Below are 24,289 nucleotides of genomic sequence, written 5' to 3' on the forward strand. Positions count from 1 at the left end.
TATAGTTCTAGCTGTGAATAAGATATTCATATATATCATCAACACAGTTCTGTATTAGGAGCTAGATACACAGGCAAATTAAAACAAGATATGGAAATCATAAGAAAAATAGTGAGAGGAATGGAGAAGGATGATATAACCCTAAAGTTTAGAGTTGAGGTTAGATTAACCCTTGGGTCAAACAGTTACAAAGAAATTGAACCTTCAAATTATATGATTTAAGAGGTAATCTATGAGGACTTTTGTACCTGGATGCTCACCAAGGTATGAACACTGAAAAAATGGAAATGGACTATACATTTGAAGATAAAAGAGGATAAATATATTTTGATATGTTGATCTCACAGGATATAAGGCAGTCATCAAAATGACATAATTTCAAAACATTAATGACATTGGGGAATGCTCAACATAATAGGAACTCTGTGAAAAAAATAAAATACATATGGTATGAATACCAAATATAGTAAAAAGATCATAAAAATACTAACAGTGGTTATGGAATTATGGTAGAATTTTGCCTGATTTTAATAATCTTCTTTACACTTCTTATGTTTCCAAAAATGTCTTAATAAACTTATTGTCTTTGTAAGCTTTGTGTGCATGGGGGTATGGGTAGGCAAAGTGATTCATATTCCCTTAGGTAAATGAGCACTGGCAAGTGCTCCTCTTTTGTTTGCAAAAAGCATGCAAGTAAGGTAGGATGCCTCAGAGAAGGCATGTAAGAAAGATGGCAACATTTTTAGACCGAGTTATTTAATCCTCTTGAGAAAAAAAAAATCTGTATATCATTTTTTATAGAATGAGAAGAGCTTAATCTAATGTTCCAGCTAAATCCTATCCCCCAAACTCAGTGTTTCTCAGACTGCTAAAGAATCGCATTGAGCATAAGTATTAAACCTAGATTCCTCACCTCTAACTCCCAAGATTATGATTCTGTAAATCTGGTGTATCAGGAATTCTCATTTTTTCCACAAGCTCCCCAAATGATTAATTCTGATTCAGGTGTTCCATAGGCCAATCTGAGAAACATAGCTATCTATAAGAGGTCATGTGTTTTGATTTGGATGAGTGTTTTTTTTTCCCCCTCTATTTTTGATAATTTCTTCCTGCTATACACTAAATAGAATTGGTATAGACCCTCAGTGGTGTGTTAGCAAACTGGTTCTTTGAGAAAACAAACCCAATTTACCATCATTTGCCAATTTCTGTGGTGTAAACACTTCCACCAAGAACAATTTCAAGTTACCAATGGATTAACAAGAAGCTCACATAATTCTTGAAAGCTTAGTAATTGTCTTTCACAAATTGGTACAGGCTGGTTTCAGCAATGTACAGTATATATTTTACTCAAGTGCTTTAAACTCTTTGAAAAAGGGATATGTTAATGAAAAGCTATTATATCTATGACAGCTAGGATGAAGCAAGTAAGCAGTTGGATGGCTTAAATCCTCTTTACATAATAAATTTCAAATATATTAGGAAAAACTCCACTTTGTGAACTTGTATACACTGTTTCCTATTTTATTGTATTTTTTTCCTGTGGCCAGGCCATGACGAGTGATACATTTGCTGAGTTCTTTAAGAGTTGTGAATTGGTTTCCTATGGATGATAGAGAGCCAAGAAATGGGACTCCAGGGTTGACAGCGATGCCAAATGTTCAGCCTTTACCTTTGCCCTTTATGGTCTTCAGCCCCTGAGCTGTTGAAATGTCCTTGGTCATCAATTCTATAGCACCCAACCATAAAATCAACTTCTCCTACTTCTTCCCCCCATAAATGATTGAGATAATGTTGTCTCTAGGAAACCCATATCAGATGTGTTTTATGTGTTCATGTGCGGGAAGTGGACTAAGTGGGGGCTAATAGTATAGCTCTTTAAATATTTTGACCAGACATATTTTAAGAAAATTGGACCTGAAACCCATATAACCAGCTGAGGTGAATTTACGGTCCCACTTTTAAGAACAAAACTCCCTCAGGCACCTGTTTCCTAAAGGCAAAACCAGAAAGGAAATGAACTTTTGCTTAAAGACAACTCACCTTATTTTATGAGTTATCAATTTTCTATCTGGCACAGGATTCCCTAGCTCCTAAGAGGAACACCCCTCTTCAACCCCAAGCCAGCATTGAGCTGCAAAAAATGTGAAGCCTGCATTCTAGAAAATAGCTTAGTTTCCTGAAGATGAGGCAAGAATGTGGTGCTTCAGTTAAGTGAAATCAGGGGAGCAGCAAAGATCTACGACGGGGACTCACCACACAGATGTCTTTGCCAATAGATGCATTAAAATCTTAGCCTGAATTACATTTTACATTACAGGATTACTGAATCTTGGATTATGATGGAGAATTCATTTTTCTTCTCTTTGGGGCAACTCTGACATGTGAATAGTCAACAGTGGCAAGCAGTTGATTTCCTTTTATCTCCTCCACTGACCCTGAAACTGAGCTTATCAACCTCTCAAAAATGAGAAAGGACTAAATAGCACTTTTTTCTTGCTATTGATAAAGTGAGCCTTCTCAATGGGAATAGACCACAAGATAGGGGTCAAAGGTTAACAGTTGGTACTCTTAGCATGCTCGGCACTAGAAAACACAATGTATAAGAAGTATGATTTTCCTAGTACACAAGCTAGAAAATTAAAATAAGTACAAGTACTGACTTTTTAAAAACTGCAACAACTATTATTACTAATAGGCAAGGGAAAAAGTTGCACAAATCTGACGTCATGCATGATCAAGTCAGTATAAACACTTAGTTATAGAATAACCTCAGTCTTTCTCTGAGCTTCATCTAGTTGTGAAGGCAAAGAATTTTCAGGAGAAATATGAATATTCAATTACATGTTTCAAAGTCAGACATTTATACATCTACTTGGGGTAAGTGCCAGAGCTAACATCAAAGATATGTGAAGGACTTCTTGTCTAAATGGAACATTAAGCTCCTTAAAAAGGAGAATTCAGCCCTTGCAAACTGTCATTTTTTTAGTAAATGAAACCGACCCTTTCACAGATGGGCAACATACTTTGTAACTTGCTGATGGCATAATAAAAGACACTGGCTTTTTAAAAATGAAGGGCATGTACTTTTCAAATTATAGTACCCAAATGGGTTTAACAGAATAAAATTAAGAAGGCATAAAACAGCTTAACAAAAATTAGGAACAGACTATGGAAATTTGATAGCTCTAAACATCAATATTCAAATGACCTTTTTTTAAAAAAAAAAAAAACCTCCTTGTCTAAACCATGCTTAAACCATAGGGAACATATGCATTTATAGAGGATACCACATTTTGGAATTATAAGTACCGATAAAATAAAAACATGAAGTCAATTTCTTCTCAAAATATAATAAAAATTCCCCAGAAAGGCAGATTCCATTTATATCAGGTATCTATCCTTCTGCATCTGTCAACCTTTATGCATTTTAAAATAAGATTTCTCCAGTTGACTGATACAATAACCAAATTAAACATAGACCATGCACAAAAATGAAACAAGAGGCTTAGCATTTCTACCCACCTCTCACGTTCTTCTTTCATTTTTTCCAGTTCCTCTTCTCTCAGGCCACCCTGCTTCAGAGGACCTTTCTGCTCTGCCTTTCCACCCTTATCATCTTTCTTCTTTCCAAATCTAATGAAACATGGAGAAGATGATTGTTAACGACAAAGCATGTTCTTTTTGTGGTAAGTTGTAGATATTTATGAGATGAACTCATTAAAGTACAATTCTTTAAGCAATAAAAAATCATTTCGCATACAATGGAAGTAAAAATAAGATACTTAGAGCAGAAAAATAATACAGCTACTGAATTCCCCTCCCACTTCTCTTTTCCTTCTTTCCTTCTTTCTTTCTACTTGGCTATTGATTGTACAGTCTGTACAAAATCATGTGATTAAAGACTAAAAATTTCAAACCATTGATTCAGTGGTGATTAAAGCATTGAAAAGTTGTCATTAATATATAGCTAAAACCTAACCGACCTCTTAAAGAGGCCTCCAGACTTCCAGGTGGCATTGGCATTGAAGATTAAACTCATGAGGTTATATAGTGATGGTGCTGGCAAAGGACTTTACCAAACACAGAGTTCAATGTTCTAACCTTACAAATGAAGAACCAAAACCTCAGAGAGGCCTTGTTCCTTAAACAAACCCAAGTTCAAGGCAGGGCTGGGATTAGCGTGTGGGTCACCTCCCACACTGCACATGTATCTTCAGGCCACACTCACTCTCCACGTAGCCACATGATTCCCAATTCAGCCCTGAGTCAGCGTGCTCTGAGCACTTCTTGGTGCTGGGCAGATGTGTGGTTACTGGCCACAGCGGTAATTTTACTTTCTCCCCCAGCTTTAAGGAGATAATTGACACATAACATTGTATGAGTTTAAGGTGTACAATGTATTGATTTGATACATATTAATTAAAAAAGAATTACAGCCAAAATATTAGCTATACCTGATATACTGTCCCATAGTTAGCATTTCTTTTTTGTTGTGAGAACATTTAAGATCTGCTCGCTCAGCAACTTTTAACTACCTGGTACACTACTATCAGCTATACTCACCATGCCGTACATCAGATCCCCAAACTTGCTAATCTCACACCTGGAAGTCTGTACCCTTTGACCAACATTTATTCATCTTCCAAACCCTGATAACCACTATTTTACTTATTTCTCTGAGTTTGTTTTTGTTAGATTCCACATACAAGTGACATCATATAGCTATGTGTCTTTCTTTCTCTGACTTATTTCACTTAGTATAATGCCCTCAGGATTCATCCAAGTTGTCACAAATGGTAGGATTTCCTTTCTCTTTATTTTGTGTGTGTATAAATACATACAATCATATATATGTGTGTGTGTGTATCAAGCATATCTTCTTTATCCATTCATCTGTTGATGAACACTTAGGTTGTTTCTATATCTTGCCTATCATGAATAATGCTAGGCAACAATAATGCAACAAATTTAGGAGTACAGATATCTCTGAGAGATCCTAATTTCAACTGTTTTGGATATATATCTAAAAGTGAGATTGCTGAATTATATGACAGTTCTAGTTTTAATTTCTTGAGGAACCATTCATTGTTTTCAATAGTGGCTGTCCTAATTTGTACTCCAAACAAGAATACACTAGAGCTCCCTGCAATTATGATAAAAGAACTTGGTGTTTCCTTAGCATTTTTTGGAAAATGAAACTGCAAATTTTAAATTTAAAAAAAACTACAATTAATTATTGGTCTTTTATATTCTTAAAAGACAGGCATTTTCCTGATAGATAATTTCTTTGGAAGCAGTCTCCCATAACCTTGGTATTAACACACATGAAAAATGAAAATGACCTGATGCTCTGCTGAGAACCAGGATAAAAGTCATTATATCATGCAGACTTCAGTTAAGGTAAAGACTCTTCTTAAATCTAAGGGAATCCCAGTTGTCCCTTGTTTCTTACTAGATAGCTACACATTTTAACTCTGTGAGTATGCATTTATATCTTTAGCTTACTCATCCTATCTACGTATCTATGTATCCATCCATCCTTCCAGCTGGATAACCTGAGGACACTTCTCAAATTACACATGCTCGGTTGACTGCCCCTCCCCCACTCCCATACCTGTGCCCCAGCCTTTCAACACATTCATAGAGAGTCAGAATCTCCTCACAGGAGGACCTAAATCATAAACTTGTGAGAAACTCATTTCCTTCAGAATTTCATAGAAGTGGCCTAATATTTATCTCTTTCTGGATTGTGTTTCGAACCAAAGCAGAGATTGTTGGTCAAGTGGCAGCTCTGAGTATAACATGTGGAAGATGGCGCTGCTAACATTCACAGTCATGGTGTTATTCAAGAACAGACTGCATCCTGCTTTCCACAGAAGCCTCTCCCAGCCTTGACTCCTCTGTATATATTTTTTTGTTATAATTTCAATTAGCAAATTCTCTTTCATGAGTTTCCTGTCTCCCCACTGCCATCTCTCTGTCTCTGCTCCTACTGCGGTGCTTTTGCTACATCCAGTCTAGTCTGAGCATTTGGGTTGGTTGATCATCAGCTTTAATTCCATCATTCCCGGCCTTATTTCTTTTGCTTCTTCCTCTTTCTTGCATCCTTTTCTGAATTTATTCCTCTTTCTCACGGAAGAAATGACTTGATCCCATTCATAGGAGTAAACAGAGAAGACAGAAAAACTAGACAAAATATAAGAACATTAACTTTCAGATCATTCAGATTTGTTAATATATTTAAGATCTCTCTTTAACCTACAAAGCAGGTGATATCGAAATAATGTGTTTCCATGAATGCATTCTTTGGTTTTTTGGATCCATGAAGAAGAGTCTTAGGGATTAACATTATTACTCTAAATTCCTTTATGTGAGAAGTTAATACTTTAGTACATCACTTAGAAAAATAGTTTTCCCTCAAAATGTCACCAAATAAACTAATATTGAAGCAAAAAAAAAAAAAATCAAAATTGTGGGGAGTGAGGGTAAAATAATGCCTCAGGAAGTTGATGAAGGCAAAAATATTGCCAAGATCTCTATAGATTTTAGGCTTGCTTTTCTGCTACATCTCAAATATTTTCTTCTAAATTTGGAGGTTTTAGATTTTCTGAGATGAAAGTAGTGTCATTTTTGAAGGGTAAAATGAACTTATAACCCAGTTGACTTTAATCTTTAGTATCACAACCAATATACTGTTTTCTCCTTCCTGTGGCCGAAGTATTTCACTTGTACTGCAGTTTAAGAACAGCTTATTACACTTCTATTAGAGTGGGATATGTTTGACAAAGAAAAGGTTGAAAAAGTGAAAGTGTTAGTTACTCAATCATGTCCAACTCTGTGACCCCACAGACTGTATGGAGCCCACTAGGCTTCTGTGTCCATGTAATTTTCCAAGCAAGAATACTGGAGTGGGTTGCCATTCCTTTCTCCAGCAGATCTTCCCAACCCATGGATGAAACTTGGGTCTCCTGCATTGCAGGCAGACTCTTTACTGTTGGAGCCACCGAGTTAGTTGTAAGCAAATTCTGCCAAGCATTTTCTTCTAAGCAAGAACTGTCAATAATAGTCAACTCAACCAACTCTATAAATATTATAAATGTTTTGATTTAAAGTTCATGATCATTTATTAAAGTTTCTAGTAAGAGCAGAAATAGCTGTGAAATTTATTTAATTAGATAGAGAGAACAGTTACCAATTATCTTAATTTGTAAAGTTTGGGTAGGTTCAAGAACAGAATTATAAGACAATAATCTTCAAAATGGCTCCCACATTGTTAAAATGAGGAAATTGAGGCTCAGAGAAGTTAATTGCCTTTTATTTATTAACACACTGAATTCTTCTTTCCAGTAGAGCAGTCAGACAACTTAATTATCAGTGATGGCAGTGGTGGTGGTGGGAGTCGGGAGAAAAGCATCAATTTAGTGAATTTTACAGGCCCTTGTTCTCCTTTCATGCAGCCTCTTTTGGGGGTCATTTCATATCCATTCTTACTTTCACTGACATAAAGAGAGGAGTTGGGGAGATTCAAATACATTGATTCATCTCTCCACTAGCTATTTTTGTGAGAAAAGTCATGCAGACCTTAAATGGTTGAAATGACTGCTTTGCATTCTAAGGTTTCAAATATCCACTGCATTCCAGGCCTCCATTATCTATTACCTAGGAAATTTGAGAGTTGGCCATTCTGGGCTAGGTTCCTTAAGGAAATTGCTTATAGGTCAACCTTGCTTTATATAAAAGATATTTTCCTGAAGAATTCTGTGCAAACATATGGTTTTAATCAATGAAATCGTACTTTCTATGTACCTGGGAAGCCTGTTTAAAGAATCTTATGATGGATCTTTTCGTAAAGTGGAAAAATCACCTTTCAACATACTCTTTATGTAAATTTAGATTTTCATGAATTATAAGTCTGCTTCAAACACCTGTTCCTGTTTATTTTTACAGAGAGGTTGTATGAATCAGCTTCACGGAAGACTAGCTTGCTTGCTTTCTTCTTCTTTCATTCATGCATTTGTTTTAAAAAATATTTCTTAGGCATCTCTTCTGTGTCAGACATTGTCATAAGCACTGGATGTAGGTTGATATTGTATTGGGATACAAAACCAGACACTGCCCTCATAAAATTTACATTCTGATAGAGGAGACAGTCACCAAACAAGTATGAATATATAGGTTGTGCAAAGTGCTATGCAGGGAGTTAGGACAGAGAGTAACAGGAAAGTGACTGGTTGGGGAGGTCTTTAATGAAGAAATGACATTAAAACCATAACAATAAGGGGGAGAGATTCCAGACAAGCAGAGATAGCCTGTGGATGAAGGAAGAGGACATGCAGAGGACACGAGGAGCATGATGCCTGGTGCATTCCAAGCAGTGAAAGAAGGCCAGTCTCCAAAGCAAGGAGAACAGAGAGGATCTTTGTATAAGATTTGGATGGAAAGAAGGGCAAGATCCTTGGAGTGCAGGTCTGAGAGATGCTTAGAATTTATTATAAGAATGACAGTAGGTCATTTTTTAGTGGTTCAAAGAACAGAGAAGCTACTAAGGAAATTGGTTGATTTAAAGAATTGGTAGAAGAGCAACAAAGGAGTAACCAAATCATTTTAAGGAGAAGTGCTACAAAGTTGTACACATTTAAAAAAATAATCCTGGTTGCTGAAATAACTGTACCACATAAAAGCAGGAAAGCTGCCTGGGGATGGCTATAGGAGTGTGGGTGAAAGATGATGGTGGCTTGGATGACTGGGGGCTGCTGAGAAGAGAAGACAGCGATTTGGAGATCACGGGGCCAATGCAGAGACAATCAGAAGTTCACGTCTAAGTACAGATATTTTAGTGCCTTTGGGAAATCCAGATGGAAAAGCTGAGGACAAGGACAGAGCCATGGGCACTTTAACATTTAAACATTGGATGGTATACAAAGCAGACAGAACAAGCACAGTGAGAGAGACAGGGAGAAAGTTAGGAAGATGTGGTGTAAGACATCTGAGAGAAGAGGGCTGGGAGGAGGAGGACATGGTCCACAGATGGGAATACTGTTGAGAAGTCCAGTGAGCTGACGACTTGAAAAGGTTCATTAGATTTGGCAATCTGAAGGCAGTCATCACCCTGGCAAGGTTCAAGGGTGTGATGTGAGCAGAAACCAGGTGGGAGTGATCTTAAGAGTGAATGGCAGGTAAGTACAAAAGTGTGTTTCTCTGTCTGTACAACCATTTCAGGAGGTTTGGCTGGTAGGGTAGTTTCTGGAAGTGGGGTGAAGTGTTGAAGATGGAGGTTTTCAATTTGGCTCATCTCCGAAGACTTTTGTTGGCTGATAAGAAGAAACGCCAGAGTATTTATAGGTGAAAGAAAGAAGAGAATACGGTCATTTTTCTTTTTAGCATGACAAAATATACTTAACATAAAATCTACCAGTTGAATCATTTTAAAAGTAACCGGTCAGTAGCATTAAGTACATCCACATTGTTGTACAACCATAAACCACTATCTCCAGAACATTTTCATCATCCCAAACTGAAATTTTGTATCTCAACAGTAACTCCCCATTTCTCCCTCCCCTAGCCCTTAGTAACCACTATTCTACTTTCTGCCTCTATGAATTTGTTCTTGTTACTTTATATAAATGTAATCAAACAATACTTCTCCCTTGGTTTCTGGCTTATTTCACTTAACAGTATGTCTTCAAGGTTCATCGATTTTGTAAAATGTATCAGAATTTCCTTCTTTTTTAAAAGGCTGAAAAATATTCCATTGTCTGTAGTGTACTGTATTTGTTTATCCATTATCTGTCAATGGACATTGGAGTTGTCTTCACCATTTTCCTCTCCTGATTAATGTTGCTATGGATCTTGGTATAGGAGAACAAAGTTCTTGATAAGAGCAAGAAACTCAGAATAAGTAGCAGCTAGGAGATAAAACTTCATAGAACTGATAAAAGGGAAGTGGAGGTGTTCCTGGGTAATTTATGAGTTAATGTGATACAACACATATAAGAAAAATGACTCCTATCCATAAAATGAGATTTCTTGGTATAAATTAATAAATCAAAGGAAATAGAATATCCAAGGTGGAAAAGAACCTCAGGGAGGGTTGTAGAAAAATACTGAAAGAGACCTCACCTGTATTCCTATTTTGCTTTTGTAGGGAAGGGGTTTCCCTGGTGGCTCAGTAGTGAAGAACCAGCCTGCAATGCAGGAGACCTGGGTTCAATTCCTGGGTTGGGAAGATCCCCTGGAGGAGGGCATGGCAACCCACTCCAGTATTCTTCCCTGGAGAATCCCATGGACAGAGGAACCTGGCGGACTACAGTCCATGGGGTCACAAAGATTGAACATGACTGAAGCAACTCAGTGTGCAAGCATGTGCTATGTAGGGAAGTCCTAAATGACTACGTGGGGAAGTAGACTTAATAATGGTTCATTCAGTCATTCAGTCAGACATTCACTGTGCAGCCATTACATATCATATGGGTTAGGCACATGGCATTCAACCATGAGTTGTTCGGTAGATCTCTAACTCCTCCATCCAACTAATTAAATAAAGTTCCAGCATCCTACTGGTTTCCATACCAGAAAGATTTTAATATGCTTCTTAGTATTGGTTCCCTAATTTCTCAGCAAATATTTTCTTGTTTTTATTTCTTTCCTTGAGCTTTCCAGATAAAGATGACTTTCAAATTCTTCCCAGATTCCCACGCACCCTAATAATCCAAATTCCCAAATGTACAGCTCTACTCTGACTTTTTCCACCTCTAGCCTCCCATTTCATTCACTTTTTCATTCTGCTAAGTAGTATGGGTCTACAATTTTCTTCCTTGATCCCACTGGGCCATTTATGTAGGTATTAGCGACCACTCTTCTTTCTCTTGGCATAGACTGTATGAAAACAATCCTGTGCAACGGCCTAGGAGAACTAAAAAGTCAGGAATGGGATAAGTTCAGACACTCTTATTCAAAATTAGTGGTGAGCTATGAATCCAAGGAGAGGTGAAAGTTTGAAACTGAATGTATTTCTCCTACAATTAAGAAATACCTTTGGATATCACTGATGCATTTGGAAAAGGCTATAAGGCCCAGTCATCAATAATATCAAAAATCTGTGGAATGGAGTCAGATGTGAACATGCACAAACCTCACAGTCGTAGTATTTTCTGGGCTCAGATAATGGTTCATTCTCCCTGTAACTAATTTACTTTTAAATTACACATGATATTGCCTTATCATGGTGTGAATTATATAGCTTGAAAGAGCTCAAGCAAAATATGGGAGCAGAAAAGTTCATAGACCTTTGACTATGTCTCTATAGTTTATTCTGAAATTCACCCATAAAAGGTTTCTATTGTCTGATATATTCCAAATTGGGTTCTGAACTAGCATATGCATATGCTTATGAAATTAACTTACATGGATTGCAATCTCATATGATTTTTGTGCACTTCAACTATTGCTTCTAAAATGTATGTCACAAATGTCTTTGCTTGTTTACCTTAGATGGTTCCCATCGTACCTAAGAATTAGTGAATTTGATAAAAATACAATGAAAATTGACCAAATAGAGAGCTTTCTCCCTCTTTTGGGGGGTACCCAAGGGCATTGCCTACTTTTATGATAATGTTGATAGAAGAAAGTACAGATATGTGTTTACTATAAACCAGTCTTAGTGAAGAAAGAAAAAGATATTCTCATTTTATTTTTAGTGTTCCACAATATGTATTATTGCCATGGTTAATGCCTGTGATTTTTCAGGAGGGAGGTGGAATGCTCTAAAACTCCCTATGCTTTCCCCAACAGAGGGCTGTACTTTAAACTCTGTAGGTCCACCCCGTAGTTTACAAAAGGAGTTAGGGACTTGCTTTATAGGAGGTGTTCACAAGCAGAAACTGAGAGGTTTGATGCTTCAGTAACTGAAGGAAAACTCAGGCTAAAAAATTTTTCTTGTTAACACTGAATCAAGGAGTCAAAACTCTAAAAAAAAAATAAATAAATAAGATTTCCAAGTAAAATTTTAATATTGTTTAGACATTTATTTTGGGTGCATTTACATATTTTCAAGATGAAGACAAGCTATATGAAAACAACAAACAGGTGTAACTCCACTGATATCTTTGTCTACTACTTCCTTTGAAATCAACTTTTCCATCCCTCATCCCCTTAAACAGCTACTTTCCTCATTCCCAGGATGTGATTCCTAAATTGGTGGTCATGACGATCCTTCATTCCAAAGTGAGGAATCTTCAGACCTCAGATGTGTTGATGTTTGTTTTTAGGATTGAAAAGCAGGGAGGTCCTGGAATATTCTAGGATTTCTGCCTAAGAGGGTGAAACATCTGGTAGAGTCTTCAGCAGTTCTCTGGCTCAATTCAGCAGCTGGGAATCTTTGAACTATTGGTAAATTGCTTTCTCAAACTGAGGAGCTAAGGAAACACAATGGGTTTGGAAATTCCAACTACATTCAGAATATTCTAGAGGGTCCAGAAAGCAAAGCAAAATGCATATCACCAATAACCTGTCTTCCTAGAAATAAACACATAAACCAGGGACAAAGGCCTCTGGAAGACAAGACTTGTGAGAACCAGTGAAGGAGTTGGTGAGCCACTGGACAGTTAACTTTTGCAGAACCTCTTTGTAGCAACTGAAAATTCAACTCTGAGATTATTAAAGCAGTGATTGGTTAGCAAAAAAGGAAAAAAAAAATATGAAAAAGAGGCCAGAAATTAAAATTAAATGAAAATACGCGTGAATGAGTGAGGAAGAAAGATAAAGATACTAATAAGGTATGATTTTCAGATCCACACGGGGACTATAAAAAGCTTATTAACTGTCATGACCACACTGGGTTTTAAGTTATTCCATTCCTCTGCTTTCCAGAAGACGAAACACTCTTCAGGAGCACACTGAACTTTGATTAATTGCTTTCATACGCGCTCACGGGCTTTAAGACATTGCAGGCAAGAGCCTTAGTGATTCAGACTTAAATGCTTCTGATTTCTGGGAACTATATTTAACAGGAGCATTAAAGAAATAGATCTTTTTGCATTTTTATGTTTTCTTAATAGTTAGAAAGGCTTTTCTTTTATTAAATGTTTACTTATTTCAAAGCAGAAGAATATGTGGCTTCTTCCTTTTTATTTTTATTACTTTTAAGTGGATCTTTAAATGTCTCTGAAGGCTGCTTGAGTGCAACTGATGGTCTGCATAAAACCCTAATACGGATCCAAAGAGACCACACGGCTGGAATTCAGACTTTGACCAACAGCCAGATAATGCTTTCTCATCTGGGTGCCCATGGTATCCTCTTTCTCCTCCTTCCTTCCTTCCTTTTCTCTCTCTCCTTTGTCCCAGAAACCCAAAATCTAGGGAAAGAAAGTGTTCTGAGACCATATCATATCTCATGTCCTAATTTCTACCAACTACGGGCGGTTCCCCAGCTCCCGTGGCCTTCCCGAGGTCAACCTGTTGGGGCTCACTCCAGACTGACCACTGACTCATCCTGCAGAAGGAAATCTCCCTCCACAGGAAATATCTCTGAGGTCCATTCACTGGCAGGTGTGGGTCATTTCAGCAAACTGCCTGGGAAGGGAAACACTGACTCATGTCCACGAAAAGAAATGCAGGGAGGGCTAACTAAAAGCTCTGTGGAAATGGGAGGTCTCATTTAGAGTCACTAATAAAATGTCAAATACAACTTTTTCAGTGGCACAAATTAACATCCATGTACTCTGTATAAAGTCCATTATCAGAAAGAACTGATGAAGGTGCCTAACTCATTACATGGAAAGAACAGAAGGACAAGAGTATTAAGAAATGACTGTGGGATTTCTTGTTTGTTTGGTTTGATTTGGGTGTTTTTTTTTTTTTTTTTCTCCTGGCACAGTGACTATGCAAAGGGCCATTTTAAAGGAAATCCAGGATATTACTGCTCCATCTTTAGAAGTTAAGAGAAACAAGTTGAATTTCTCTGGAATTCACCTGCACTAAATAAGAATAAAATAAATAAAATAAAACTGAGCTCCACACCCAGTCTAATGGGAGTGAAACTTTATAAATCTGATTAAACAAAAAAAAAATTATCACTTCTTTGATGCTCAAATTAGCATCTTTTCTCTAGCATACTGAATTAATTAGTGGAGTGACAAAAGACTTAGTCCATGTAGGATCAAAGCTGAAATCATATTTATCTGAAATTTAAAATTAAGAACGCATAGCTTTATTCCTCTATAGCTCATGTACTGTTTTTTCATGTTCTCTATATTCTAAACCTTCTCTCAGTCACATGAAGTATAACTAGGACTTTTTTTTTTCTTTTCACAATCTTCTTTTTAATATATAAAATTTTCACTGAAAAGACAATGAGAACATCACAGAATTTTTTTTTTTTCCTGGGGGTGGGAAACTTTTTCATTGTGCCATAAAAATCTTAAATTACATCACTTTTTTTGTCAAGCATTTATTGTACAAATACAAAAGAAGCAAAATAATTAATGCACGATGGAGCTGGTAAGAGAGCCTTAAATAATAGAAAGGAGTTATTATATTGATTCTTAATAAGTGATACTAAGTTTGAAACTGTTCTTAAAAGGTAGAAGCTCTCTTAACTATGGACTTTTTTTCTTCCCTTTTTCTGTAGCAGAGAAAGCAATACTGAATAAGGGAGAATTGTTGAGGGTTAATTTCTAGGCTGTCTCAATTCACTAGAATGAATATTTTATGTTTTTTTTTTTTTAATGTGCATAACATTTCCACTAAACAAAACTAACCTGGATGGGCATGTTTATCTTTAGCCAAGATAGGGTACAGAGTGGATTCAGGGAAGGGATCCCTAGGCGTGGAGGGCTTATGCTGAAGTGAGCAGTGGTACTGGGGATAGGGCACTATTTTAACTATTGCTTAAAATGGTTTCTCAAGGGCTCCTCAAGGGCTAGGGCTAAGGCTAGGCCCTTCAGTGTTTCTCTTATTTATGTATACATGCCATCAAGCACTCACTCAGCAAATGCTTGTTCAGCACCAACTTTAAGCCAGATCCTCTAGTGGATGTTAAGGATACAAGTCAATTCATCAAATATTGTCTCATTCTTCATGCCTGATGCATTGCAAAAATTCAGCAACCACTGCTGAGCTGAATTAAAGGTCAGGATTTCAGGAATTATGTCAATTGTACCCATTTTTCATAGCCTCTATTCTAGAAGAAGGGCCCCATGGCCCCTTATAATTCAGCATGTTATCCCCCCATAAAGCTCTAACATGGTAGATGCTCCCCCGATGAATGCACAAATCATCCAAATAGCCTAATTTGGGTGTGACGGCTACAAGCCAGTCACAGCCCTGGATGTCTGCAGGCACAGTGAGACCAAAGAGGATGGTCAAGGTAATGAATACCTGGCTATTGAGGGCCGTGGGGGCCCTGAGTCACCGTGGGCTTCTATCTCATGATGATTAGTTCTTTCATGTTATGCAAACGCTCTATTTTCAAATACCAGGCTAAATCCTAAAATAAAATTTAAACCCAAAAGTGTCATTAAAGGTGGTTAATCTCCAAGATGTCATCTAGAAAAAACATGATGTCTATCTTATACTTAGGCTTTTAATTTCAGAGTTTCAGAAGTGTTGACCTCTTTAATCTTAGGTTTCAAATAAAGATATATGTTAGGGAGTTGCTGGGTTCTCTTGACACAACCCATCTTTGTCATTAGTTCACTCTGTCCTTAACAGAATTTCAAATCACGATACTTCTGCCTGTAACTTTCTCTCATAGAAGAGTTCTTTTGGGAAAAAAAAAAATTACCTTAAAAAAAATCTGAGCCCTGATTTTGTAAGGCAAGGGATCAGATTTCAATATTTTTATGTTAGATTGAAAGTTAGCATCCCTCTAAGGCCCTTAACAGTAGACCATAAAACTGAACTGATTCTCAACTATGAATAGGCTAGGAGGAAAAAAATATATCTATCCTAAATATCTCAAGTGAAATTCTACATCACACTCTCCCAGAAAAGTCACAAGTCTCTGAAATGTTTCAAACCTGTGTTGCCTGCAAGTGTCTGCACTTATTCTTAAAATGTCTAAAAACTCCCTTTCCTTAGCTTTTCTCAATTTTTAAAGCTTGGAACCCATAAATAATATGGGGTTGCCAACAATAAAATAATTTATTATTTTAAATGGAGTTGCTGTTTATTCACTGAAGTGCACAGGGGATATTATAGGCATCTTCCAGGTCAAGCACACCTTGTACCAAAGGAAATCGGGCAGAGTGACAGTCACTACAGAGCCATCAATTAATAATGTTTCCCTTTGTTCAGAGGGGCCGGGACAAAAGACCATAGGAGTAGGTTTCCCATGGGATTTGAATACAGTTTTCTATGAATGAATATAATCTCATTCTCCAGCAATTTAACTTCACTAAAGAAAATATATCCATGCTGACACAACAAGAACAATGTGATTTCTGACAAGGTTTTCTAATCACTTGTAATTCAGAAAGAGCTATTATTAGTAACACACAATCACAAAGTAGGCTTTCACCTGGAAATTCATAGTAGCTTAGCCCAGTGATTTACAGTTTGACCAAAGAAATCAGAAATTGATTTATAGTCTGTCCAAAGCATCGGGCTCTTATTTGCTTGTCCACTAGACTGTGAAACTACTATTCTGCAATGTAAGTATATTTTCTTGTTCCTCCCTTTGCTGTACCAATGGCTAATTTTTCCTTTCTTCAGTGCCACAGATGAATAATTCCCATAAATTCCTAATACATCTCAAAATGGCTGCCAGTATTCTCATAGAATAATAAATCAAGGCTAAAAATTCTGTGTACATACAATTAAAGACATCAACCTATAAAGTACATGATGAGGTAAATGAAAGGTCTGGACCTGTAAGCAGAACATACGAGGTGGGATTTTTGATGAACATTTCTTTTAAAAATCGTAGGCTATTCAATTAAGTGAATTGACCCGAGGGTGTTTCCTTATCTTTGGGGCGATTTTAAAGTATCAGATCAATTTGGGATCATATGACGTAGGAGGAGTGCTACCGGAAGCCTCACTTTTGCCCAGCTCTGCATGCACTCAGCTGACAGAGGTATCATATAATCCGCTCGGTGTACTGGCAGCCGGCGCTCCTGCGGCATCACTCAAAAGATGGCTGAGCTGGCCTCACTCACCGCATCTGCAACCTGTATTTGACTTTGGGTTTAACGCCTCTGGCCTCCCCAGGTTTGGTATTTCTATACTTCACCACCTAATATTAAAGTGACTTCTGATAACTAATCTTTTTTACAAACATTACAGTTATATTTGATTCTGCAGAAACCCACAGTATTTGTGTTTTTCATTTTGGAAGGTTATTTGGAAACCCAAGCCAATATATTATTATTTCAAGTGTGACTAAGCTGTTGTCATTCATTTTATACCAACCCTAACATTCTCTAGGACCCATCCTACTGAGAGCTATAGATTCTCTGATCCAGCCCATCCAGTGGTGGAAGAATCAGTTTGGATAAAAGAAGAGTAAATTTTGCCGTTATTTCAGTTCTATAAATGTAGTATTTGAGTGAGTTAGTAAGAAAGAAAAGAAAGAACAACAAGAAAAATTTATAGTTTGGTTAGGAAAGCTTGAGCTTAACATGTTTAATCTAAATTTGGCAAGTTAGGGGGAGGAAAGATAGTTCTAAATAGGCCATATTAATGTACCCCCAAGTTAGGAGATTAACAAATAATAATCCCAAAGAAATTCATCAACAACTTGCATCTAAAATAATAATTATTTGATAAGAGGGCAAATTTTTCAAGGAGATTCATAGTTGCTTTAAAATGTAAAATGCCATTAAAATCCTATTGTGTAATATATAAAACCATAGCTTATGCATTTATTTGTTTACTGAATTTACAGTGGATTTCCTTGTGAAAGGTGTATATTACATATTGGTTTTATGCAAATACTAATAGATTTTAAAGATAAGTTTGTTCAGTAAGTGCTTTTGAAATATTTATCTATTTATGGAAAAATATTCCAGTTGCATTTTTAAAGAGCTTTGTATGCAAAGTGTTCTTGCTGGTTTAAAAATTGTAGTTATAGAAACTCTCTTGGGGTGGAAGGCTCTTTGATATCATATTTATCTAATCCTGCTCAGAGCTCAGAAAGTCAAGTGACATGCCTAAGGCCATACTGGCAGAAGCAGAGACTTGACCCCCTCAATTCATACAAAGTTCTTTCTATCTTGCTATGATCCCCAGTTGTTTGTACAGATGTTATGAATTATTCACCCAAAATTCTGAATTCTAAAAAGGAACCCAACTCAATAAAAACTTAGTTTTTTTTTTCTGAGTTCCAATTGCCCAGAAATGCAATTAACTCTAATGACAAAGTCCAATTTAGTGACTACTGCGCCAAATATAACATGCCAACCAATATGAGGACTTGATAACTTTCTCATTATCTTAAGCTCCCTTGTTCACTGACATCCTCACCCTTGTCCACAGACAGACTCTTAATATATGCCAGCTGATTTGATCAGGTTGCTAAGAAACAATTACTCAATTATTTAGCTCAATTGGTTAGAACACTGTGGTAATGGGGTCAAGGTCATGGGTTGGCTCCCCTGTGTGGGCCAGTTAACTTGGACCTAGTTCATAACCACAGACTCTACTCTTGACTCAGATGGTCTTACAAATACATGCCAGTGGTCAAAAGGGCACTTGCCAAGAATGTGTGGATAGAGCAGCATAAATCCATCACTTCTCCCAGAAAAACAGCTGAATGCCAGTTTTGTTGAACATATGTGGGTTAATACTAACATTTTCACAGGTGAAAGACAGAATATGGTTCTAGATTTTATACTACTACTGAACTGCAAACCTAGCATATTATAAGAAATTTTTAGAAAACAGGAAAGTCTATGGTAAAACTTAAGTTTAAGAAGCATTTGAGATTTGCAGGGAGTGTTTTAAACATGAGTCAGTGATTTCTACCAGCTTAAAAAAAGTTAGCAAATTTGGTCTATGTTTGTAAAATATTTTGATTTTTAAATACTGACTCTTAAAAAAATTAGCCTGAGGCTCAAACATAAGGTATCTTTGAGCCAAATTTAGACAGTAGGATCCCAGTTTGAAAACACTGGTATATCTATGTACCTATATAATTATCTTTATCTACGTATGTATTTTAATGGTTGTGGCAACCTTCAGTTCAGTTCAGTTCAGTTCAGTCACTTAGTTGTGTCCGACTCTTTGCGACCCCATGGACTGCAGCACGCCAGGCCTCCCTGTCCATCACCAACTCCTGGAGTTTACCCAAATTCATGTCCATTGAGTCGGTGATGCCATCCAACCATTTCATCCTCTGTCATCCCCTTCTCTGCCTGCCCTCAATCTTTCCCAGCATCAGGGTCTTTTCAAATGAGTCAGCTCTTTGCATTAGGTGGCCAAAGTATTGGAGTTTCAGCTTCGACATCAGTCCTTCCAATAAACACCCAGGACTGATCTCCTTTAGGATGGACTGGTTGGATCGCCTTGTAGTCCAAGGGACTCTCAAGAGTCTTCTCTAACACCACAGTTCAAAAACATCATTTCTTTGGTGCTCAGCTTTCTTTATAGTGCACCTCTCACATCCATATATGACTACTGGAAAAACCATAGCCTTGACTAGATGGACCTTACTTTAAATAAATATAATTCATTGAGCTTTTCATTGATCGAGACCCATTGCTCAGCTTTCAGCTAATATTGGACCAAGGTAGTTAGAACTGACATACACAAAACAAAGATGTGATACTTTTCAATGGTTGGTACCATTATTTGATTAAGAGAGAATACCATGGACTTGAATTTTTGGCAATCACTTTGTAGATGAGGTAGGATCACCCAGGCTCCCAAAACTCAGCCAAGTAATTTTTTTGAGTAGTAAACACATGAATTAACAATGCTTTTTAGAAAGCCTTCTACAGGAAGTTACAAATCAACAGAACTAGAACAGTAAATTCTGTATAATAACACAGTTTTGCAGTTTAGACCTTGTACTCAAAGTTTAAATAAAGCTAAAATAAAACTTTTTTTTTCAAGATTTCACACTATGGAATGATCTTTTCAAAATCAGTTAAACCCTTTGCTTCCTAAAGCAGCAAACAGAAAGGGGAAAATATATTCTCATTTGTCACCAGTGAAGGCCACAGGGCTTTAGGAAAGGAAGGCACATGCTATAAATATAAACAGTATTAGGAAAACATACTGCATATATTTATTAGCACTAGTGATTTTCTAGCTGATTAACTGATATATGAAAACTTCATGAATTCCTGCAAACTAAATTATATGTCTCACAGATAGCATGGGCTAGTCAGACTTCTTATATCATCAATAAACTAAAAACTCCTATTAGTAGCCTAAAAATATTGAATTAATTCAAGAAGTATTTATCAAACACCTATTATATATCAAACTCTGTCCTAGGTGTTGGAGTACCAATTAAAAAAAAATCAGTACTTTCTCTCAAGGAATTTGTAGTCTAGAGAACACTTCTTGAGAAAGAATGACGATCTCTCAGACTAATAGAGACAGGATGGAGGGCTTCCAGGGTTTCCATATCAATATTAGAAGAATTATGGAGATGATCTTTCTAGTTAATGTTGTTTGTTTTGAAGTTTTGAAAATCTGATTCAAAACAGGGGCCTCCCTCCCAGAAAATATGCAAACACTAGAAGAGTTTCTAGAAGTTCACAGATTCCTAAAAGATGATCCATGTGTGTCTATCCCTGGATGCTGCTGCTGCTGCTGCTAAGTTGCTTGTCATATCCAACTCTGTGTGACCCCCTGGATAGACAGTTACAAATATCTGTTTTATTGCAATTAAGATCTTCTTGGTGCCACAAATGGATGCTATGCTTTGTATTAATAGTGAAGAACCCCTAGGTAGCTTCAAGAGACAACAGAGTTGGGAGGCTGATATTTTCTGAGTAGAAATACATCCTTTTAGGTAGACTTTAAGGACTGACCATAAGTCATTCAAAAGTCTAGTTAAAGCTATGGTTTTCCATATGTATGGATGTGAGATTTGGACTATAAAGCTGACTGCCAAAGAACTGATGCTTTTGAACTGTGGTGTTGGAGAAGACTCTTGAGAGTCTCTTGGATTGCAAGGAGATCAAACCAGTTAATCCAACAGGAAATTAGTCCTGAATATTCATTGGAAGGGCTGATGCTAAAGCTGAAGCTCCAACACTTTGGCCACCTGATGCAAAGAACTGACTCATTGGAAGAGACCCTGATGCTGGGAATGATTGAAGGCAGCAGGAGAAGGGGACGACAGAGGTTGAGGTGGTTGGAATGGCATCACTGACTTGACAGACATGAGTTTGAGTAAACTCTGGGAGTTGCTGCTGGACAGGGAAGCCTGGCATGCTGCAGTCCATGGGGTCACAAAGAGTCGGACACTACTGAGCAACTGAACTGTATTGATGAGTATATCATTGAATCAACAAGTACCAGGCATTAAAAGGAAATCTAAAATATGTCAAAGACGTTGATACATAATCCCTACTCTCATCTATTTTACTACAGTGCAATCAATTCTCAACGACACAGAGGCTTTTTATCTACTATGTAGATTACCCATAACATGTTCTTCCCCTTTTTCTTTGCCTTTCCATTTTTATAGTCACCTGAGGACTCATTAGTGCTTCTACCAGAGGATGAGTAAAGGAAAGGAAAGGATATAAAATTTAAAAGGAGTCCATTTTCCTGCCTTTAAGTAGTTGGGGGAAGAAGACATAGCTATTACAAGGCTTGTATGTTATGTATTTCTACTATCCATATTCTCCTTGTTAATCTTACTGAAAATAATTAAGGACTGGTTCTAACACTCCTTGGAATGTTAAAATGACTGATGATTGTAGGAAATAATCATAGTAAACAAAATGAAGTGATGTAAATTCAGTACTAAGGAAAGATGAAAAACATACTTTCAAAGTCAGTTTCAGAGTCCCAAGAAGCATCAACCCACTGGGTAAATTTAGGAATGTAAACATTAGCTGCATGGACAAGGATCACAAATTATATCATAAGAAGGAGGTACAATATCCACATAATGGAATACTACTCACACAATGATACAGATGAATTGAAATGCATTTTGCTAAATGAAAGAAGCCAGATCCAAACGTATTGTCTGACTTTATTTATGACATACTGGAAAAGGCGAAACTATAGAGATAGAAAACAGATCAGTGATTGTCAGGAGTAGAGGGCTGAAGTTATGAATCTGTTGTATATCATGACCATGGATAAGTGACTCTTTGCACTTGCCAAAACTCCTAGAACTGCATACAACAGAGTGAATTTTACTGTATGTGTTTTAAAAACAACCAACCAAGATGTGGGGGGAACTCCAGATAAGAATACAACTATAACATGTGAACCTAGTTATATTATAAAACATTAACATAACCACATTGAAGGACTTGGGGGATAAAGGAACTAACCCAAGTAACACCGGAAAAAAATATTTTGACAGGATACTATAGGGATAAAGACAAAAAGGATTGTACACACCAAAAAGGACCTACTGTATAACATAGGGAACTCTGCTCAACACTCTGTAATAATTTAAATGGGAAAAGAATTTGAAAAAAAAGGTACAAGTACATGTTAAAAAATGTACATAAACACTGTACTCTGGTTAGTGCAGGGCCTGCCATTGTTCAGCTGCTTAGTAGTGTCTGACTCTTTACTGCCTCATGGACTACAGCATACTTCATGGCTTCCCTGTCCTTCACTGTCCCCTGGAGTATTCTCAAACCCATGTCCATTGAGTCAATGATGCCATCCAACCATCTCATCCTCTGTTGACCCCTTCTCTTCTGGCCTTCCATCTTTCCCAGCATCAGGGTCTTTTCCAATAAATTGGTTCTTGGCATCAGGTGGTCAAAGTATTGCAGCTTCAGTTTCAGTCCTTCCGTATGGTCCACCTCTCACATCCACACATGACTACTGGAAAAACCATAGCTTTGACTAGATGGACCTTTGTCTGCAAAGTGATGTCTCTGCTTTTAAATACGCTGTCTAGGTCTGTCATAGCTTTTCTTTCAAAGAGAAAGCATCTTTTAATTTCACGACTACAGTCATTGTCCACAGTGATTTTGGAGCCCAAGAAAATAAAAGTTTGTTACTGTTTCCATTTTTTCCCCATTTATTTGCCATGAAGTGATGGGACTACATGCCATGATCTTAGTTTTTTGAATGATGACTTTTAAACCAGCTTTTTTTTACAAGGGTTCAGTTCAGTTCAGTCACTTAGTCGTGTCCAACTCTTTGTGACCCCATGAACCACAGCACGCCAGGCCTCCCTGTCCATCACCAACTCCTGGAGTCCATCCAAACCCACGTCCATTGAGTTGCTGATGCCATCCAACCATCTCATCCCCTGTCGTCCCCTTCTTCTCCTGCCCTCAATATTTCCCAGCATCAGGGTCTTCTCAAATGACTCAGCTCTTCACATCAGGAGGCCAAAGGAACGGAGTTTCAGCTTCAACATCAGTCCTTCCAATGAACACTCAGGACTGATCTCCTTTAGATGGACTGGTTGGATCTCCTTGCAGTCCAAGGGACTCTCAAGAGTCTTCTCCAACACCACAGTTCAAAAGCATCAATTCTTCGGTGCTCAGTTTTCTTCACCGTCCAACTCTCACATCCATACATGACTACTGGAAAAACCATAGCCTTGACTAGACGGACCTTTGTTGACAAAGTAATGTATCTGCTTTTTAATATGCTGTCTAGGTTGGTCATAACTTTCCTTCCAAGGAGTAAGCGTCTTTTAATTTCATGGCTGCAGTCACCAACTGCAGTGGTTTTGGAGCCCCCCAAAATAAAGTCAGCCACTGTTTCCCCATCTATGTGCCATGAAGTGATGGGACCAGATACCATGATCTTAGTTTTCTGAATGTTGAGCTTTAAGCCAACTTTTTCACTACCCTCTTTCACTTTCATCAAGAGGCTTTTCAGTTCCTCTTCACTTTCTGCCATAAGGGTGGTGTCATCTGCATAGCTGAGGTTATTGATATTTCTCCCGGCAATCTTGATTCCAGCTTGTGCTTCCTCCAGCCCAGTGTTTCTCATGATGTACTCTGCATATAAGTTAAATAAGCAGGGTGACAATACACAGCCTTGATGTCCTCCTTTTCCTATTTGGAACCAGTCTGTTGTTCCATGTCCAGATCTAACTGTTGCTTCCTGACCTGCATACAGGTTTCTCAAGAGGCAGGTCAGGTGGTCTGATATTCCCATTTCTTTCAGAATTTTC

At 37.4% G+C, this 24,289-nt stretch overlaps 1 protein-coding gene across 3 annotated transcripts in view; it reads right to left on the reverse strand.

Annotated features, from left to right (window-relative positions):
* The window catches only part of PARD3B (par-3 family cell polarity regulator beta), a 1,123,128-nt gene that overhangs the window by 215,166 nt on the left and 883,673 nt on the right, over positions 1 to 24,289 (reverse strand). For all 3 annotated transcript variants that reach the window (XM_043910301.1, XM_043910302.1, XM_043910303.1), the window contains one exon: positions 3,526 to 3,636. In XM_043910301.1, coding sequence (XP_043766236.1) covers positions 3,526 to 3,636 — 111 coding nt within the window. The remainder of the gene's footprint in view (positions 1 to 3,525; positions 3,637 to 24,289) is intronic.

The sequence above is a fragment of the Cervus elaphus genome, chromosome 8 (assembly GCF_910594005.1).
Source record: "Cervus elaphus chromosome 8, mCerEla1.1, whole genome shotgun sequence".
Taxonomy (NCBI): Eukaryota; Metazoa; Chordata; class Mammalia; order Artiodactyla; family Cervidae; genus Cervus; species Cervus elaphus.